The sequence below is a fragment of the Aspergillus clavatus genome, genomic scaffold (assembly GCF_000002715.2).
Source record: "Aspergillus clavatus NRRL 1 1099423829798 genomic scaffold, whole genome shotgun sequence".
Taxonomy (NCBI): Eukaryota; Fungi; Ascomycota; class Eurotiomycetes; order Eurotiales; family Aspergillaceae; genus Aspergillus; species Aspergillus clavatus.
Window position 1 is genome coordinate 608,726 of NW_001517101.1, and position 20,763 is coordinate 629,488.

Genomic DNA, 20,763 nt, shown 5'->3' on the forward strand with positions numbered 1-20,763 from the left:
TGAGGCTCTCACACCCCCCCCCCCCCCCAAAGAAGTCTAAGTAGTTAGTTATCTACTACTCGGTAGGTCGATACTCCTGCCAAGAACATAGGCAAATGCTATGAAGGAAAAGTGTAAGATAAAAGCTAGATGCATATAACATGGTCTGGAATCCGACGTGTAGCTAAATGTAGGTCTAGATATAATATCATGTTTCGCTGCTCAAGCTGTTTGCCGACGGCAGGCTGAGATTATGATGCGAAGAAACATGGTTGAATGGAGGATGGGGAACGGGGCAGTGGAGTTTATATAACAACTCTCCGGCGTCTCCGCTGATTGATTGACAGCCGTTGAGATCAACAATCGACCCTCGATCTCGATAGTGATACTCGATCTATATTTATATTGCATAGTCTATCTAGAGTATCCCAATGTCAATCCCTGACTTTCAGTCTGTGTCCGCCACCAAGTGAGGCGAGTTTCCTTACTTCCTCACGCGACATTGATCTCGCACGAGATTCTGCACTCGAGGACATTGTTGCGATCACATACCTGAGTGTATAGAAGTTCATTAGAGTGATGAGCACCATCTGAGGCTCCTTGCTCCTAGATCGCGGTCCTCATCTCGAAAGGATGACAATCCCCCTTTATGGTAAGGATGAGGCGAAATACTACTTAGTGCTTGTATCAGTACAGTTACTCCTTCAAGGTAGGACTTGAAAGTCTTAGGCCAAGCCTACCAATCCAAATGTCTGAGCAAGCTCGCGAGCATTTAGAAATGCGTAAGGGCTTGAAGCCTTCTTGAAAGATGGTATTTGAGAGTAAGCAAGGCCCGGGGCGGCCCAGAAGCTTAAAAGGCTGAGGGAACTGTCAGCCCTGGAGATGAAACAGAACACAGTGTTCTCCTCTCTACATACACACCCGACCACTCTCAAGAATTTCTGTAATCCATCTCTTGAATGTACCATGAATGATTCCCCCCCCCCTTCTAAGCCAAGCCTGCTGGCTTTCCAGGACCATGAACCAGGATATGGAGAAATCGGTCTTGATGCCCTATCGAGTGCTCGCATAGCAAGCACTCGCTTGACTAAGGATCACCCTACTTTCTTTAGATCATTGGAGATGGCATAAAACCAATCTTGGGTCTGTGGTGAAATTGCCGAAGAAAGCCTTGAACGCCCAGCATGCCTTGCTCAGCCCTCGATTTCATACGAACCTAGGATAGAATGACCAACTGTATCGACTCAATGCCGCCGGTGGTATACTAATGCGAGAGGGTCCATTCGCAGTCAGTTTTGTGTAGGCAAACGAAGAGATTACTGCCTCGGGCCGCAGATAGTCTCGATAGACGCTCGCCCGGCGAAAACTTAAGGAAATGAGATATATATAGTTTTATCAGAAGTTGACCTCAACTGTGGCCCAGAAGACAGTCCGCAACAGGGCTCATGAGCTCCTAAAATCCGAGGCACTCCTGATCTGATAGTGAATGCACTGGATATGCCTGTTCGAAAGTGCTTCGATAGCATTATTTCCAGTCGGTATACCACTTTAGGATCGATTGCCAGCAACTGGGTGCATAGGGGCTAGTAGTCAAAATGAGTTCTCTTCATCTAATATGGCCAAGAATATCACGTAGTGTGAGATGACCATTGCCACTATGGTAGGAACAGTCAATTCTGAGTTGTGGGAATAGGGGCAATCTGGGGTGGCTGCAGCCTGCTCCCCAATAGCAGCTCCGTAGCAAGTAGGAAGACCTCAGGATAACTTCCTTTCTGGTATCATCGCAATCGATTTGAAATGGGAGCCATGGGATGATCAATCTCATTATACACTCGCAGCGAGTCTTTCTGACTTCCTGTCGGCATGGATCGATCGATGTCAAGAGATTGGTACGCGGCCATCAACTCATAGCAGCCGAGAATGCAGTAATCAGTCTCAGCTGGAATTTGAAGATTCAATGATCCTTGAATAGCAGGCAAAATAATAAACGGATGGCTCCCCATAAGATAGGGACATACAGTGAAGATGCTTAATATTGGCTTGGGGCGCCTGCACCGCTTGACGAGAATCTTCCACCATTTATCGGTCCCTGCTTGCCGAGAAAACTCTGATCGAATCGAGAGATATCACAGCATTTGGGCGCTGGGTACCGATAACTGACACAAAAGTGACATATCAACCAATAACTGGCCGTCGGGTTTTGAGCGACAGTCTAGTCCCTTATGTCCAAGGTCTGACAGCCAGCGGGCTGTTGCCTTCACAGCGAATTGAGCCAGTGGTCGCGACCGTTTGTCCTAGTACCTGCACAGATGTAAGTATGTCCTGGATTCTTCTACAACCTGGCGGATAGGCTTGGTTGCATGATGTGGGATGGTCAGCATCAATCCAAGGCGGTGGGAAATATCGATTGCACAATATCGATGCTGGAATTAGCGTAATTGATGCCCCGTGGAGCGAAGAGAGAGAGAGAGAGAGGGAGAGAGCCTGAGAGAAAAGCGAATGCAAGGATGAGGCGTTAGATAGTCGCAATACATCCGCCTTGGGAAATTTGTGATGCACAAAGTACCCCGGCAATACGGAGGATTGGGTAGCATCACCCCTCACTGGAGTGATGATATGTCACAGCTGCTGCGGACAAGGATGATCCGAGGTGTCGAGCTGACTCTGCTGCAGAGAAGGACGAATTTGAACGAAACACATGTGTAAGTGTGACCTACAATCCACCACAAGCAAATAAGTGCAGGGGGGAGGGAAAGTGTTCTTCCACACCCGGACGATTCAAAACAGTAGTGTACCTGCAGGATGTAAGGCTGTGTGCGAGGCTGTCCATTATTTGACTGCTTACCTGCCTCGATCAAGAAGAGCCACCAGACTACCAGAGACGCCCTCGCACATAAAAGGGAAGAGGAACGGTTGATGGACGGCGGCGCAAAGAGGTCTGAGCACCTGAGATTACGTTTTACAGGATGGTTTGAATTCTGACGAAGTTTGATTGTACAGTGGAGGGAAAACATTCAGAGATTGAAGAAGGTGGCTGTTTCATAGCTGGTAGTCGGTAGATAGAGAGATAGTAGATATCTATCGCTTGGGGGGGGGGTGTTTCTGATATTTTGCTTGTTTGATATGATACTAACCAGTTGATCAGCGTTTACACTTGAGGAAGCAGTCCGAGACCCGAATTCGACTGGATAGTACTTTGTAGACTACGGACTATGGAGTAGCCTTCCGATATCCGTCAAAATCGTGAATCAAATTGTAATTGCTTAGGAGTGAGTGGCGCCGCCGACGACATCGTCTGTTTCGGATGGTCAGAAGATTAACAACAACAACAATAATAATAATAATAATAATGATGATGATAACAAGGAATTCCTCATCCCCATCATCAAGCCTAACCTGATACCTCTTAGCTATGAATTAGTTCATATTATGTTGTATTATTATTATTATATATTATTATAATTATTATTGGTATGATTTGGAATCAAAATAAAGTTCCTCTCCCATGATTCTGGAAGAATTCTATTGTGTCCTGTCCTTGAGAGAGAGCCATGTCTCCTGCCCCCAGATATGACGCCAAATCTCGTTAAGCAGGGTCAATACTGGGACCCTTACTTGAGGTACTTGACTTTCCATTGTGAATAGCAGAGTTCTCTTGCCATTTTTTTTTTTTTTTTTATTTAGGAACAAGCAGCATTTATCACAGAGGAGATTGATTCCTTGAGTCTTGACGGTTGAGACTGGAGTCTTCTTTGATTATCCCGTCCTTTCTGGCCAGAAGGTGGGGTAGCAGACCTCTGGTGGCTTTTATGCCCAGCCCTCCAACCAAACGTCCTTTTCAGGCAAGAAGAATGGGACATCACCCCGTCTAAGGGTGATATCAGCAATCTGAATCTGATGTCCAGCAGCAACCCCCTTTTAAATGGTGGGAACAAAAGTACATGTGGAATGACCATGGCTTACGGTACTCCAGAGAGTATCTAATAATATTAATATGACTGTTGCAGTAATGTCTACTTCTGGAGAAGATAAAGAGAGATAATGAATTAGTGAGAAGATATTGACCATTGAGCCAAGTGTTCCCGTCTCCTTCGACAAGTGAAGGATGTGGCTGACAACGGCTTCGGATTGCAATCTCCATCATCGTCATCACATCCAGGACCAGTCACTTGGTAAGGTACTTCCTTATGTGAGAAGGAAATTGAACCTTTAATAGCAGCTGGATATAGCTAATAAGTCGATCGGATTTCTCCCCCCACTATGCCATCCCCCATAGAGATAGAGATACCTAAGGATCGCAGGAAAGAATGAAGGATCTCATGAAACAGATCATTATTGTCATTGCTATCAAAATATAACCTTATGTTTAATTAGATACTACTGCTGGACATAACTAGTTAGTTAGTACCTAGTTAAGGGATGGCAGAAGTCTTATCCATGGACTGTTGGCTTGCTGTGACGCCGACTTGCTCCAGTCTTCTCTTCCTGGTAATCAAATCGCCAATCTAACTCAATCATCATAATAATTCTCCGTTTAGTCGTCTATCTAGTACTCCGTACGGAGTAGATAGTTCATTATTCCTACAGTAATTCCTATCCCTGTTAGTCGGTCCGTTAGACCTCGATACACACAGGTCATCCATCATCTGGCTGGAACTGCTCCGTATCATCGCTCCCTCAGTCTATCCCCTGTCACAGCATCTTCGTTGGATTGATTCTTCCCTTCTGTTCCCACACACACACACACACACTCTCTCTCTCTCTCTTTTCCTCCCCTAATCTCCCCATTCCCCCCTCTGTCCTTCTCCCAAACTTTCCCCCCCCCTTTGTACCCATCTAACTTGCAGATCGGTGTGCTGAGCTGTTGGGTCGATGCATTGATTCCTCCTGCAACCTGCTGGTTTTTATTCTCTCTCACACTCGAATTGCTTTTTCCCATATCACCTTCCCATACCGTATCATCTGCTTCCTGCCATCCTCTGTCAAAAAAAAAAAAAAAGTCAAAAGTCGTCAACTGTCTAGTATCTATCTATCTACCAAACTAGCCTCCCAAAGTCACCGCCTGTCCGTCGTTTCTTTGCGACTATAATCTTATGCTGGACTTTGAATTGTGACTTATCCACCGGTTCTCCACGTGCTTAACCGCTGGTTCTGCTGCTGACAACTTACGGTAATTCCGCGGCCGCTTTCCTCTCTCGCGTCTTGTCATCCTATCCTCTCGCTGTGTCCGTCTGTCTGGATTTTCCCTCCGTCCCGCGATTTGTTCGACTTGTGCAAGTAACAACGACATTTTCCGGTTCTCTTTTTTTAATTTCTATTTTTTTTCCCGTCTTATTTCGCCCGAAAAAAAGAAGAAAAAAAGAAAAAAAGAAAAAAAGAAGCCCCGTCCATCATCCATCATCGAACGTCACGATACCTCTTCTTCCCCCCGTCCTTTCTTACAGATATCATCCTCATCCATTCTTCAGTTCAACTAAGAGATACGGTTGGGATAGCCAGGAGCACCGCCTCACCTGGTGGCTTTCCCCCACCTTCTTCCACCCCCCAATTGAGCCATTCGAAGCATAACCTAACCTTCCCATCGCACCAACCATTGTCACTTATACCCACCAACCTGTCGAACCTCCCTCCTCATACCCCGATAACTTGTACGCCATGAGCCACGACACTTTTTCTTCCCTAAAATTCAGACGGACGTCTAGCAAGCTTCACAAAGATCCCCCAAGCTTCTCCTCCCGCATCCTCAGAAGCCAGCAGAGCAACACGTCACTCAAACGACACCCCTCGGCGCCTGTCTATCCGCGTTCCTCTGCCAGCGGAAGTCGAGAACATTCCCGTACGAGATCCAACGCATACGGCTCCTCCTCGTCCTCTCTCGAGCAGCACAGTGGGGGTCCGTCCCCTGTGCTTGCTGGCGGTGAATCCAACTACTTCCCCACCTCCTACAGCTCTGCCAAGTCCCGTCCTGGAAGGTTTTCATTCACCACCGACCCGAGCTCAGATGAATTGACAAACTCCCCGTTTGATTCGCGGGGTATGCTCAGTGCATTAGAAGAGAACACCGCAGAATCTGACAAGGTCGTCCCCGCCAAACCTCCGACACTACGTTCCTATCACACCAGCCCTGACTCTCGCGGACTCCGGCAGTCGGCCAGTTTCACCGCTCTACAGAACCGGATGGATGCCTTTACCCAAAGGTCCGACCATGACCAGTCGACCACCACAAAAAGGTACTCGGACGAGGCAAATGGACCGAAGGTATCCGCAACACGCAGTAAGAAGAGCAGCTTCTCCAGCTTTGTCAACAGCATGTTAGGATCACCGCGGGGTATCAAGATCTCCGCCCCAGAGAATCCCGTCCATGTAACCCATGTCGGTTACGATAATCAGACCGGCCAGTTCACCGGCTTGCCAAAGGAGTGGCAGCGGCTGTTGCAAGAAAACGGCATCTCGAAAAAGGAGCAGGAGGAACACCCCCAGACAATGGTTGATATCATGCGGTTCTACGAGAAGAATGCTCGTGGAGATGATGAGGTATGGCATAAGTTCGACCACGCTTATCCACACCATCAGCCAGCCGCAAATACCCCGACGCCCCAGCGATCCTCCCCTCCCACGAGTCCTCGATTCCCACAGAATCACGAAGGTAGTTTCGAAAACCCGCGTGCACCTCCCCCCATCCCGCGGAGTGCCCCAACAGCCACTCCGACGATGTCACCGCCAATTGGTGGTCTTGTCCCCAACAGAGCGCCCCCGAAGCCTCCCACACCAGTTGGTATGACACCCGCTCGGGCGGCGCCGCAGCCTCCGGTCACACGGTCACCTCCCCAGGAGGTCTATACGAATCAATTTGTCACTCCCTCGATCCCGGAGACGGAAATTTTACCAGCAGACCCGCAGCTCAGTAGGTCGAACTCCAAGACCAGTGGTGGGCAGCCACATTGGCCGCAACCAAACCCGATTCCTTCATCAGTCCAGTATCAGCAACAACAGGAGCAAGCAATGGCAGCAGCTCAACAAGCACTTGTTCAAAAGCAGCTGGAGCGTAGCCGAAGCCAGCGCCAGCAGCAACAGCAGCAGCAGCAGCAGGCACGAGCTACGGAACCCAAGCAGGCCACCCAGCCTGGAAATTTGCAGCATGCCGCGGATCCCACAACCGCATATCCGGTCCCTCAAAAGGCACAAGCCGTCCCCGCGGCTCGTCCTCGACAACGTGCTCGTCAGAGTAACGCCATGGATGTCAGGGCACGCTTACTTGCCATCTGCACTCCGGGTGATCCTACAAAGATCTACTACAACCTCAATAAGATCGGCCAAGGAGCATCTGGCGGTGTGTACACCGCGTATCAACACGGAACAAACAACTGTGTTGCTATCAAGCAAATGAACCTGGACTTGCAACCGAAGAAGGATTTGATCATTAATGAGATTCTCGTAATGAAGGATAGTAAGCACAAGAATATCGTGAACTTCCTCGATAGCTATCTTCATGGTTTGGATCTGTGGGTGGTAATGGAATACATGGAGGGTGGGAGTCTCACTGATGTTGTCACTTTCAACATCATGACCGAGGGCCAGATTGCCGCTGTGTGCAGAGAGGTAAGCTACGCAATGATGCCCGAGGCCTGTGACGTGACTCTAATCCGATTTCTAGACTCTGAGCGGACTGCAACACCTTCATTCCAAGGGTGTTATCCACCGTGATATCAAATCAGACAATATCCTGCTCTCATTGGATGGCAACATCAAATTAAGTACGTCGACTTACCCTTTTCTCCTGCTATATCCCCTGCTAACAATGCATAGCCGATTTTGGTTTCTGCGCCCAGATAAATGACTCGCACAACAAACGCAATACCATGGTTGGCACCCCATACTGGATGGCACCTGAGGTCGTTACAAGAAAGGAGTACGGCCGGAAGGTCGACATCTGGAGTTTGGGAATCATGGCCATTGAAATGATTGAAGGCGAGCCCCCGTATCTGACGGAATCTCCACTACGGGCTCTGTACCTGATTGCTACCAACGGCACTCCCACCATCAAAGACGAGCACAATCTGTCGCCAATTTTCCGCGATTTCTTGCACCTCGCCCTCAAGGTCGATCCTGAGAAGAGAGCGTCAGCTCATGACTTGCTGATGGTAAGTTTCTTCTAGGCCCATCAGACTGTCACTTTTGAGAACCCCAACTAACCTGACAATTTAGCATCCATTCATGTCCCTTTGCGCCCCACTGTCCCACCTATCTCCGCTTGTGAAAGCTGCGCGGATGAGCAGAGCTCAAGAAAAGGCTCAGAAGGGGGGCCCTTGATTTCTTCCCATTTAAATATCTTTCCATATGTGTCGATGTCTTTGTCTCCTCTCCCTAGATACCCATTGCTCCTGATGTTTCCCTGTTTTGTTGCATTATGATATGCTGGTACTGCATAATGGCAGACTGTTCTCATGGCCTTTCGTCCACATTCCTTCTGAGCTTGGATGTCATAGATGGCAATGACTTGACTGCATTTCGTTTTTCATGTCCGTCCGTCACCCCTCTTCCCGCCTTCCCACGTCTATTCCCCCGGTCTTGCTTTTCTCTTTGACCTCGACCTAGGTCTGTTAGACCATCGAGATGCTTGCTTATGCTCGGAATATTTAATCCCTGAGCAATGATTTTTTCTTGTTCTGATACTTTTATACCATGCTTCGATCTATGTAGGATGACTATGGATGTCTATTTCCTTGCATCTCCTCTGGTTTTCTACGAGGAGCTATTCTAACACAATCAAATGGTGGGCCAAGCAAAGAAAAAAGAGTGTACAAATTCTTCGTTCATGATTCTGATGCAGGAGAATATGCTGGCCACCGTGTACTATCCTCTATTGATTTCCAATTGAGGCGCTATCTTAGTGAACATGCCTATTGGATCTGAGCAGTTGATAGGTGACCGCCAAAGGGTGGCGATCTTGATGATGGTGGTGCTCATGTATATAATCCTTAATTTTGAGAGATACGGAGTATATTCAAAAATACACTAATTGTGAATGCTCATGAAATCATCTTCAATACAATCAACAGCTATCCACTGTACCTATCTACAAGGGCTCTTTACTCTATAGAAGAGTGTTTAGGCATCGTCATATCTGGAAGCTGTCTGCTTACTCAGGGTGGAGATCCAAGTCAGCTTCACAGGCACTGCCCTGCGGACCGTCATCACCTGTTTCGCATCAAAGTTGCAGCCTTTACCCGATCGTCCTGATCACTGTTCACTCTCTTTTACCTGGTGTTTCTGCTCTGGTGAAAGTTCAACTTACCTATACTCGCATTCTGTATTTCCCATCAACTACCGTCGCACCATTTCTGACTCAAGTCAAACAGACCTTCTAAACCCGCGACCGAATCGGCTACCCCCACACTCTCAGGATTAGCGGTCATTAACAACCCCCTCCCCCCGGAGTACTATCTCACATAGCTACTTCGCGACTCACACAGATTGAGCGGGGTTCACTGGACGATTGCGGCTTTAATTAGACTACAAGGATTGTTTTATTTCGACGTCTGAATACATTGCAACCATATTTCGATCTCTGCGACCGTTTGGTGGATTGCTATTCTGATCGGCTGCGGAGGACTAGTTTCCATCTTCGACACTCTCAATTGTTCTGCCTGCGCTGGGTAACGGACCAACGGCAGGAAATATGTTTCGCGCGCAACAGAACGCCTTCGACGATGCAGTCGGTTAGTTTACTTGCCCCCTAAGCTGAATAATGTTGGGTCTGTGTTGTCTGGTGTCCTGGATGATCGACTAACGGGCTGTTACTTGGGCAGCCAAGGCGACGGACGAGAACCTGACTTCGGAGAATTGGGAATATATCCTCGTATGCCAACAGCCTCCATCAGTTTTTGAACCTGCGTGCTTGTCGAGAAGACTGAGCTAATGCTGGTATTACGGGGGCGAATAGGATGTTTGCGATAAGGTTGCTGCTGAGGAGTCAGGGTAAGACCGCCCCATGGCGTTGCTTTGCACGAGATGAAAGGGACAAGTCGATGGCTAAGATCATATCGTTATTCTAGTGCCAAAGATGCGGTGGCTGCGATGATCAAAAGACTGGCGCACCGGAATGCCAATGTGCAGTTGTATACTCTGGAGGTTTGCGCGCTGACCCCCGCGAACACACGAAGGGTTGCGACCTATGTTCTAACTTCGGGGTCGTTTGTATAGCTGGCGAATGCGTTGGCGCAGAATTGCGGCCCGAAGATTCATCGAGAACTTGCGTCGAGAAGCTTTACAGATGCCCTTCTTCGATTAGCAAATGATCGGGTGAGAGCCATATGGTGCTGTTTGAGTGGGATTTATGCTGATGCGAACTCTTCTAGAATACCCATCAGCAGGTCAAATCGAAGATCCTGGAGCGTATGCATGACTGGACTCGCATGTTTTCCAGTAACCCGGACTTCGGAATCATGGAGCAGGCCTATATGAAATTGAAGACCCAGAGTAAGCCATGACATCGGCGTCACCGGCTTCCAGAGCAAAGACTGAAACCTGTCGTTTAGATCCCAATCTCCAGCCCCCATCGAAACCCGTCAAGAAGGAAATCACCCAGGCGGATCGGCAGAAGGAAGAAGAGGAATTGCAGATGGCATTGGCTCTCTCGATAAGAGAAAAGTCTGACGCGGGCCCTGCACCACAAGCAGAATCCAGTGCACCTGCGTCCGCCCCAGTTAGCCAGACACAAGCAGCTGCACCGCAGGCGGTGCCGTCAGGTACTTCCGCTGCTACCGTTTCCCGGGTCCGAGCACTATTTGACTTCCAGCCCTCCGAGCCCGGTGAACTCCAATTCCGCAAGGGAGACATCATTGCTGTGCTCGAGTCTGTGTACAAGGATTGGTGGAAGGGTTCGCTGCGAGGACAAACTGGAATTTTCCCCCTCAACTACGTAGAGAAACTGCCGGATCCGACGGTGGAAGAGTTGCAGCGAGAAGCCCAGATGGAGGCAGATGTCTTTGGTCAGATCAAAAACGTCGAGAAGCTTCTGACGCTTCTGAGTACACGCAGCTCAGAATTGAATGTGCAGGATAACGAGGAGATAACAGCGCTCTATCATTCGACTCTGGCCATTAGGCCTAAGCTGATTGAGCTCATTGGGAAGTACTCCCAGAAGAAAGGTATGCTACCCCCAATCTTTTTTCGGATTACCCTTGCTCATTTATGTCTAGATGAGTTCACACAACTCAACGAAAAGTTCATTAAAGCTAGGCGAGATTATGAATCTCTCTTGGAAGCATCCATGTCGCATCCCCCACAGCCGCAGTATGCCCGACCGGGCCAGCCCCCTTATGGATATCCTGCACCGACAGGGCCTCATGGATACCCACAAGGTGCACCGCAGCCCGATCCTCAAAGATACTTCAGCCCACGCCCGCAGGATCAGACACACATGTACCCTCCCACCTCTCAATCGCCTGATCCGCGCGGTCGCACTCCTCCTGCTGGTCCGACCATGCAGCAGCAGCAGCAGCAGCCACCAGCAGAATCTTTTCAGCCTATGCACCATCGTCCGGAATCCACCTATGACAACCCACAAGAACTAGGTACCTCGGTCTATGATTCCCCTGTCGAATATCCCCCCGCAAATCAACGGTTCCAGTATCCCCCAGGGGCATCAGCCCCACCCGGTGTCCACCAGCAGCTCCAGCAGCAACAACAAGAGTATTCGCCTTCAAACTATTCTCCTGAGGATACAACTAACCCTCCGACCGCCAACTTTCCTCCCCAGCCCCAGCAATCACAGCTCCCTTACCCCACAGGACCAGCCGGCCATCAAGCGCCTCCTTCCCATCAGCCTCCTCCGGTTCCCGGTGGCGCGTCAAAACCTTCGCCGTATCCATCTTTGACACCAGGCGCGCCCAGCGCAGGCGAGTACCAAGCGTACAACCCATCACAAGCTAGCGCCAGTTCAAATCCTGCTTCTTTCTACCGCTGAAGGTGGTTCTGGCTGTTGATGGTCAATGCAATGCGTATCTTAATCTGCCCCCTCAGCTTCACCATCCATTGTACTTGATTGAAACGCTTCGACAAATCTCTGCGTTGCATGATTCTGTTGGTAATATCTTGATGTTGGCCAAACTTTGAGTGACATCCTTGTCCTGTATCTAGTAAAGGGTGTTGATGAAGTTATATTGCCCGTATTATCAATTTTGATGTACCTTCTAGTCAAATACAACCCTTTGAGTACGCACCTCCACCTCATATATTGCAGGTGCCTGAATTCTCAGGATCAGACTCAGCCTTGAGAAAACCGTTGGTAGAGCACTAACCCGAATCGGGATTCTCTACAACCTGAAGCTTTTTCACGTGATACCATATCCGCACATCATCATGTATTTGTTGCCCTTTCATTGACATAGATGCCTAAGACGCTATTAAGTATACATTCCCTCATCCTCTTCCATTCACTCTATCAAGATGGCGTATCAATAAAACTGGTGCTTTGCAATTGACACCTACTATCCCCTCAAGAGTCCATCCCGGTGCTACAAACTCGAACGAAAAACGGTGTCTCAGAGTCAGCTTCCCCGCAATCGCGCCTCCACCAAACGATGTCTAGGTTCGCCCTGCTCCTAGATGGGCGTAACCGTTTCATTCTCTAAATCACATACGCTCTCTTCCTAATCGAACTACGGATATCTGTGATCGTGTGCCCGCCCAAGTGGGATGCTTAGGCGATGGAGGCCGATTGGGATGAATTGTCGCGCATTCCCGTGCCTGCTCCGAGCTCGCACGGCTTGCCGACTATCGCGACGACGATAGCATTCGACGATGTCTCCGAATTGCTGTGGGCCGGTAATGAATTTGTGAGTGCGGCGTGTCGATTGGTACTACTTCAATGGTGGGAAATGCTGATTGACTGAACCCTGCATTGGGTAGGGCCGAATCACCTCATTCTACGGTCCCGAGTTGCAGCGGTATACGTCTGTTCGCGCCCACCCGGTATCTGACGGTCCTGTCAGACAGATTCTGTTTCATGAGAGGGGTGTGATTTCGCTGTCGCCGAAGAGCGTGCATATGATTACGCGACGTGGGCTTTCGCAATGGCACATCGCTCACGAGGAAATGACGGATCTCCACTGCATGAGTTTTACGGCGCAGCTGAACAGGATTATCGTTGCTGGATGCCAGAGTGCGATGTTTACGATTGATATCGATAAGGGGGTTATAGTCGACAAGCTGCAAACTGATCACAATTACACTATGATGAAGAAGAGTCGATATCTCTGTGCCGCCACGGATACTGGATCGGTCAACGCGTTGAGTCTGTCGGATTTCCAGGTGGTGAAATCTTGGAAGGCACATGGGACGGCAATTAATGATATGGATGCTCGTAATGATTTGTTGGTCACCTGCGGCTTCTCGGTTAGGCATCTGGGTTCTCCAATCGTCGATCCCTTGGCCAATGTCTACGATTTGAAGACACTCTCCCCATTACCGCCTATTCCTTTTCATGCTGGGGCTGCCTATGTGCGCATGCACCCGAAGCTACATACGACCAGCTTTGTGGCTTCCCAGACTGGACAGCTTCAAGTGGTCGACCTGATGAATCCGAATGCCATCAATCTCCGCCAGGCGAACGTATCATTCATGCTCGGAATCGACATCTCGCCTTCTGGAGAGGCTTTGGCTATTAATGATGCTGAATGTGCTATTCACCTGTGGGGCTCGCCCTCGAAAGTCCATTTCAATGAAATGAGCAAGGAAGTCGAGTTTGCGGATGTTGTTCCCAGACCCCCTTCCCTTGACTGGTCCCCGGATACGCCGTTAAATATGATCGGGATGCCGTACTATCACGAACGGCTCTTTTCTGCGTGGCCCAGTCACCTAGTTTTCGAAGTTGGCAACCCCCCAGCTTCAATCGACCAGAGCCTGATTCCCTATCTTCGACCTGCTGAGATGGGTCATTATGCGCCAAATCCGAAGAAGACACGACGGTATCAGGTCGAAAATACGCGTGCGTTGACCACTGCCGAATCTGCTCTAATCGCGCCGAAATTTCTAAGTGAGAAGGCTAGAGAGCAAACGAGGGCTAAATCAGAAGGGTCTGTTAGCGACACGGCGGAGGCTCTCGCAGGTGCGAAGCTCAATGGGGAAGCTGAGGATGACCCACTTCTCAAGTACAGCAACGTCGAAATCAAGTACAGTCGATTTGGTGTCGACGATTTCGATTTCAGGTAAGAAACGCACGATCATCGGGTTGTGATTGCATTGGAGGCTAATACATTCCTGAATAGATTCTACAACCAGACCATATTTTCCGGGCTGGAGACACACATCGCAAACTCCTTCACCAATGCTCTCCTCCAACTCCTCAAATTCATTCCTCTCGTGCGGAACCTCGCTCTTCACCATGCGGCGAGTACCTGTATATACGAGACCTGTCTTCTTTGTGAAATGGGGTACCTTTTCGATATGCTTGAGAAAGCCAATGGCCAAAATTGCCAAGCTACAAATCTGTTGAAAGCCTTCAGCAGCTACCGGGAGGCTTCGAACCTTGGCCTCCTCGAGGAGAATTTGACCACAAAATCACTTTCCTCCGCTATTCAATCTGTGAACAGATTTTTCCTTAACCAAATCGCTCACGATTTCCGCATGATTCTTCCAAGCTCCGACGACCTAGATCATAGGCTTGCGACTATTGCGTCTGAATCTATTCGATGCATGTTCTGTCAGAACGAGATCGTCAGACCTGGAAATTCCCTCGCCAATGAGCTCATTTATCCCGCCATTGATATCAAACAAGCTCGCAGAAATCCAGCATTCAAGTTCTCGAATATTCTGCGTGCTAGTATTGAACGGGAAACGCAGAACAGAGGATGGTGTAACTACTGCCGACGTTATCAGCAAGTAACCATCAGAAAGACAGTCCATCGGATGCCTCTGGTCCTAATCCTCAACGCAGCTCTCAACAATCCACTTTGCCGAAGGCTGTGGTCGATTCCTGGCTGGTTGCCTGAGGAGATTGGAATAGTCGTTGAAGGGGGTCAGGTCATGTGTTATGAAGGAGATGAACTCAAGGCTCAAGTGCAGAACAAAGTGCCCAACCTCGTCCTGTATGATTTGGTGGGTCTGGTTGCGGAGATTGACATTCCTGAACATCAAAAAGCACATCTTGTTTCTTTCATCAACGTTTCTATCTCTTCTCGCGAGACGGAGTCGAAGAGCCGATGGCATTTGTTCAATGACTTCCTTGTCACGGAAGTCGACAAAGACGAAGCGCTTCGTTTCAACCAGCCATGGAAGATACCGTGTGTGCTGGCGTATCAAGCCAGGGATGCTCGACACGGCGTGGACGACGCCTGGAAGGATACCCTGGATACCACTCTCCTGTTCCGCGACTGGTCGTTGAAGTAAGTAGCATCCTATGCAAGAACATGGACATCTCAGTACTGACGACAACTGCAGCGGCGGCCGTCCGGTTGAATCGCGGCAGACACTGACGGAAGAGGAGAAGCCGACACCGGGCACTCCTGTCGCTCTTGACACCGAATTCGTTGATCTCGAGAAGGCGGAGATCGATGTGAAGGCAGACGGGTCTCAGGAAATCGTGCGACCCAATAAAAGTGGCCTTGCTCGAGTCTCGGTTCTTCGGGGATCAGGAATCCATGAAGGGGTTCCTTTCATTGACGACTACATCACCATCAAAGAACCCATCGTTGACTACGTCACGCAGTATTCAGGGATCAAGCCAGGAGACCTGGATCCCAGGACGAGTCAACACAATCTGGTTCCCCTCAAAGTGGCTTACAAGAAACTATGGCTGCTTCTAAATTTGGGATGCATCTTTGTTGGACATGGTCTTGCTTCTGATTTCCGCAAGATCAACATACAAGTCCCCAAGAATCAAACGGTGGACACACAGTATCTCTACTTCCATCCTGGCAAGAATCGGCGTCTCAGCCTCCGGTATTTAGCGTGGGCTGTGTTCAAGGAATATATCCAAGAAGAGTCAACGGACGCCAACCAGGGCCATGACTCGGTCGAAGATGCGCGCATGGCCCTTCGCCTGTGGAAGAAGTTCCAGGAATACGAGGACGCAGGTATCGTGAACCAGATTCTTGAGGAAATATTCCGCGAAGGCTCCAGGCTCGGATTCAGACCTCCGCCTCGCAATGGCGTTGCCACCGTTCTCTCCCGACCTGGCACAGCAGTGACAATGCAGAATAATAGCGGTCGCAACACTCCAAGCACCCCTGATGTTGGTGGCGCTGCTGCTGCCGCAGCCACGACGAGTGCACCAGCTACGCCTCGGCAAGCATTCCGGCGCTCAATCGCCCTGACTCCAAGTAATGGCACCTTCGGTGGGCCGGGGACAGGGGATTTCTTCGGTGGGAGTCCGTTGAAATAATTGCTAGCCAAGCATTTGTGGAAGAAACGTATTGCTAGCTAAACTAGGTGCTGGCATGATAAGCATCGTGCTATACAATAGAGAGAGACATTTACATTGATGTATTGGACCCATTCAGACCATTAGATATGTTTTGGGATCGAGCTTGAGAATATTCAAAGATTCGAATTGTTCTAAAATGCCAATAAAAAAGGGCGAGATTTACTTACAAAACCCGACAGTGTACTTGTATAGATGCTTGGATTCCAAACCTGTAAACTGTAGATAGTAGTATTTGATTATACTCGCTTTTCCACTTCAATATAGAACTCATTTGCTCTTCGAGTGTGCACAGCGGGGAATGACGTGGTGAAGGATCCCGACTTCTCTTCTGTTCTCCACAACAACCCAGAGAATCTCTCATTGTCTCCTCCGCATCAATCATACAGCTCCTTCGCTCTTCCAACGGAGTCCCTTTGTATCTTCTGGAGTCCAAGCAATTTGGAAGTCTTGGCTACTTGCCTATTCCCATTTTTCAAGCTTCAGCGCCAAATTCCAACTAACTACACGGTGCAAGTCTACAACCCCTCCCCTCCGTCCAGTCCATCCCGCTGCCCCGCCCTGAACCCAACCCCCCAACACCAAAAATTCACCATGTCGCGGCACCGCATGAAGAACGTGAACTACGATGATGAAGACTTCGACGACGGATACGACTCTCCGGACCCGGAAGAGCAGGAGATCCTCGAGCAATGCACGGCGGAGGTGCTGGCGCAGTTGATCTCCGGGGAGCCCTCTGTGACGGCGACTCGGGACGAAGTCCAGGAGGCGCTGTGGCATTACTACAACGATGTAGAGAAATCGGTCAATTATCTACGAGGTGAGTAGGGATGGGTTGCTCTGGTGGATAGCGGAGGATGGAAAGAGTGGGCTAAATCTGTGTTGTTTGGGTGGATAGGCAAGAAAGCGAAAGAGATTCAAAAGAAGCAGAATACTCCTGCTCCTGCTCCTGCTACGGCAGCGAAGGCGAAAGGTGAGCGATTCTTTGCTTTTCTTGTTTTGTATACTCTGTTCTTTGGGTGTGGCTTGGGCTTGGGGGCGACCTCGACCGTGTGGAATGGGGCCTCACTCGGTGTCTTTGGAGTTATGGGACTGGCAGTGAGTATATACATATATTCCCCTCCTTGCATGTTGCTCGATCTTCAACTGACGCCATTCTGGACTCTTAAATGTTCAATGTTCTAACAGGTCTTTCAGTGCCGGCATATCCTCTTCCTCCTACAACGGCGCCGTTGTCGTCCCACTTTTCAGCTAGGGACTTCTTTCGTGACTCACCATGGCTGAATGTCCCTGCGCACCGCAAGGCTGAGATTCTCATCGAGCCGCTCTATCCTCGGCTTGGGTTGCTCGGCGGCGCTCCTGAGAGCAGTGGGAAGATGTCGAAGTTGGCTGCTCTGGCTGCTGCGCGCAAGAAGAAAGAGGGTGACAAAGCCACACCGGCGCCGTCTACTCCAGCTGTTGTTGATACGCCTGAGAAGCCCCCAGTGGAATCGAAACTAGCGTCTCTGTCACTGCGGGAAAGACTTGCCGGCAGTGGTAAGACGCAGAAGCCATCGGATGCTAGGCAGCCTCTTCGTACATTGGGAAGAGGGGCACGTCTGGAAAAGCCGGTAACCGAGAAGAAGCCGTCACCCGAGCCGAGCAAGCCCCAAAGCCCAGAGGTGACGGAAGTTCAGTCGGCAAAAGAGCCATTGGCCCACGAACTGGAACAGGAGCAGCCCAAGGTCGACATCCGTGCACCGCCGTCTACATTTGCCAGCATCATTGTTGGGAACGCTACGCGGTCGGGGTCTACCAAGCCTAGCCACTTGCATTCGAATACTGTTGATCTTATGAAGATTTACGGACAAGATCTCACTGAGCCCTTTGACTTTGCAGGACCTAGCCCGGATGATGTCGTTCTCAATGCACAGAGCTCAGCTAAAGGTTTGGCTATTCGGAGAAAGGTGTAAAATTGTCCCCTAATGAAAAGGCAGGCTTCAAGTCGAAACAACCTGCGTCAAAGTCGGCGGGCGACAAGAAGAATCAAGGTGACCTGGCGGGTGGTTTGAGTAACTTGAGTGTGGAGGAAAAGGTGAATGTCAAGAGCAAGAACCTGGATGTTTTGTCCGAGTACAGTAAAGCTCAGCGCAAAAGAGCGATGAATTTCGCGGTCATCGGTCAGTATGCATCTGCCCACTATTACGTTTGTACTAGCGCTGACATTAGTTCAGGTCATGTCGATGCTGGAAAAAGCACGCTCATGGGCCGTTTGCTTGCGGATCTGAAAGCCATTGATCAGCGAACGCTGGAAAAGTACCAGCGGGAAGCTGAGAAGATCGGAAAGGGGTCTTTTGCTCTCGCCTGGGTACTTGATCAGGGCACGGAGGAGAGAGCGCGCGGTGTCACCATCGACATTGCTACGAATAAATTTGAGACGGCCAAGACGGTCTTCACGATCGTGGATGCCCCCGGTCACCGGGACTTTGTGCCAAACATGATTGCGGGGGCCAGCCAGGCAGATTTTGCCGTGCTTGTCATTGATTCGAGCACTGGGAATTTCGAATCCGGACTGAGGGGCCAGACCAAGGAGCATGCCCTGTTGGTGCGGAGTATGGGAGTTCAACGGATCATCATCGCCGTAAACAAGATGGACGCGGTGGACTGGAGTCGGGATCGGTTTGAGGAGATCGAACAGCAGATCTCCTCGTTCCTGACGACTGCTGGGTTCCAGGCGAAGAATATTGCCTTTGTTCCCTGCTCGGGCTTTCGAGGGGACAATGTCACTGGACGCAGTGAGGATCCCAATGCCTCATGGTACACGGGTCCGACACTGATCGACGAATTGGAGGCGGCCGAGCCGTCCAGCTATGCGCTTGACAAGCCTTTGCGGATGACGATTGGCGACGTCTTCCGTGGCAGTGTGCAGAATCCTCTTTCTATTTCTGGACGAATCGATGCCGGTAGTTTGCAGATAGGCGATCAGATTCTGACCATGCCGAGCGGTGAGACAGCCACCATTCGGAGCCTGGAAGTCGATGGCGAACCCAGCGACTGGGCTGTAGCCGGCCAGAACGTGGTTCTGAACCTGGCCAACATCGATCCCATCCATCTTCGATCTGGCGATGTGATCTGCCGGGCATTAGCCCCCATTGCTAATGTCACGTCCTTCACGGCCAAGGTGCTCGCATTCGAGCACCTGATGCCCAGCATGGTTGATATTCATCGTGGACGTCTCCATGTCCCCGGACGCATCAGCCGATTAGTCGCAACACTCGACAAGGGATCAGGCGCCGTGATCAAGAAGAAGCCCAAGATCGTTGCGCCTGGCACTGTGGCGCGAGTGGTGGTGGAGATGGACCAGGCTGTGCCACTTGAGGCACCTACGAGGATTGTCCTACGTTCTGGAGGCGAGACGGTCGCCGCTGGGTTGCTGGAATAGTGATAGATCATGTGCGAATCGTATAGATAACGCTAGGATTTACGACTACGAAATACCTAGGATCCATTACGTTTGTCCTGGCCTATGACCCGGCTAAAAGTATACAAGATCGAAAGCCTACTTGCACTTGAGTTAAAGGACAAGTGGCGACCAGGCACCTTTACAAGGCAGGCAGGCAAGCATGGCAGTGGGCCTTCTATGTCTGACTATGATCCTATCATTTGACTCCAAGCATACTAATCAGCCGGACTCGTCGCCTGAGGCGCGCTTTCCCCGCCTGACGGAATTTCGTCAGGGATTATCTGTCGAGATATTGCTGTGGAATTGAACCCCTAGTCGCAGTTTCGTAGAGAAGAAAGCAGATGAAACCGACAGCTGTCCACTGTCGTCTCAAACCCACTTGATGCAGACCATTCGCGACCATCCACGTATCCTGACTCCTGAATCCTCAGGCGCCGAACCCCGTTCCTTCCTTCTAGCAATTTCGATGGCCAATCCGCTTTCCCGATTGGGAAAGAAGCACCTCGAGGTTTCGCCGGCAGAACCATGGCGGTGAGGTTTTGGATGACTCAGCCCGCCGGGCCCAGGAAGCAGTCTCAGCCAATCACCGGCGGAGAAGTAACCTTAAATGCAACACCCGCGAAAAGGCCAGCATGGCCGCTGCGCTCTGTTTGCCGCCTGCCGGCCCATACAAGAACAAAAGCTGGCCGGAGCTTCCCTGGACAATTCATTCTCTTCCCTCTCCTCTTCAACTCACCTCTCTCTCTCTCTCTCTTTCACTTCGACAAACATTCCTCCCCAGTCGTCGTCTGTTCGACTTTCTCCCTTTCCTCTTTCTTTCTTTCTTTGCTTCTTTCCAGCACATCTCCGCAAGGAAGTGTGTGTGTGCGCGTGTTGCAGGGAGCTGAGAAAAGGATTTTGGAACGTGTCTTGGAAACAT

The 20,763-nt window shown here is 50.1% G+C and overlaps 4 protein-coding genes across 4 annotated transcripts, besides 7 other annotated features; all 4 read left to right on the top strand.

Moving 5' to 3' along the window:
- Window positions 1–2,436: 2,436 nt before the first annotated feature.
- Window positions 2,437–2,462: a microsatellite.
- An 834-nt stretch (window positions 2,463–3,296) lies between these two features.
- Window positions 3,297–3,344: a microsatellite.
- Window positions 3,345–3,414: 70 nt separating this feature from the next.
- Window positions 3,415–3,448: a microsatellite.
- Window positions 3,415–3,449: a microsatellite.
- A 1,875-nt stretch (window positions 3,450–5,324) lies between these two features.
- Window positions 5,325–5,358: a microsatellite.
- Window positions 5,359–5,634: 276 nt separating this feature from the next.
- pakA (mitogen-activated protein kinase kinase kinase kinase STE20) lies at window positions 5,635–8,289 on the top strand (the record flags this gene model as incomplete). The annotated part of the gene is made up of 4 exons (XM_001272729.1): window positions 5,635–7,578; window positions 7,634–7,733; window positions 7,786–8,120; window positions 8,185–8,289. 4 exons carry the CDS (start codon window positions 5,635–5,637, stop codon window positions 8,287–8,289), a joined length of 2,484 nt encoding a protein of 827 aa, XP_001272730.1.
- Window positions 7,042–7,068: a microsatellite.
- Window positions 8,290–9,658: 1,369 nt separating the features above from the next.
- ACLA_089980 (ESCRT-0 subunit protein HSE1) lies at window positions 9,659–11,947 on the top strand (the record flags this gene model as incomplete). The annotated part of the gene is made up of 8 exons (XM_001272730.1): window positions 9,659–9,698; window positions 9,789–9,838; window positions 9,923–9,957; window positions 10,035–10,110; window positions 10,183–10,281; window positions 10,338–10,458; window positions 10,518–11,129; window positions 11,181–11,947. The coding sequence occupies 8 exons, from the start codon at window positions 9,659–9,661 to the stop codon at window positions 11,945–11,947; spliced, it is 1,800 nt and encodes a 599-aa protein (XP_001272731.1).
- Window positions 11,467–11,486: a microsatellite.
- A 742-nt stretch (window positions 11,948–12,689) lies between the features above and the next one.
- Window positions 12,690–16,363, top strand: pan2n2 (poly(A)-specific ribonuclease; the record flags this gene model as incomplete). Its single annotated transcript, XM_001272731.1, has 4 exons — window positions 12,690–12,818; window positions 12,892–14,189; window positions 14,250–15,365; window positions 15,421–16,363. The coding sequence occupies 4 exons, from the start codon at window positions 12,690–12,692 to the stop codon at window positions 16,361–16,363; spliced, it is 3,486 nt and encodes a 1,161-aa protein (XP_001272732.1).
- Window positions 16,364–16,996: 633 nt separating this feature from the next.
- ACLA_090000 (putative translation elongation factor EF-1 subunit) lies at window positions 16,997–19,823 on the top strand (the record flags this gene model as incomplete). Its single annotated transcript, XM_001272732.1, has 5 exons — window positions 16,997–17,222; window positions 17,301–17,375; window positions 17,600–18,328; window positions 18,379–18,561; window positions 18,616–19,823. The coding sequence occupies 5 exons, from the start codon at window positions 16,997–16,999 to the stop codon at window positions 19,821–19,823; spliced, it is 2,421 nt and encodes an 806-aa protein (XP_001272733.1).
- Window positions 19,824–20,763: the final 940 nt, after the last annotated feature.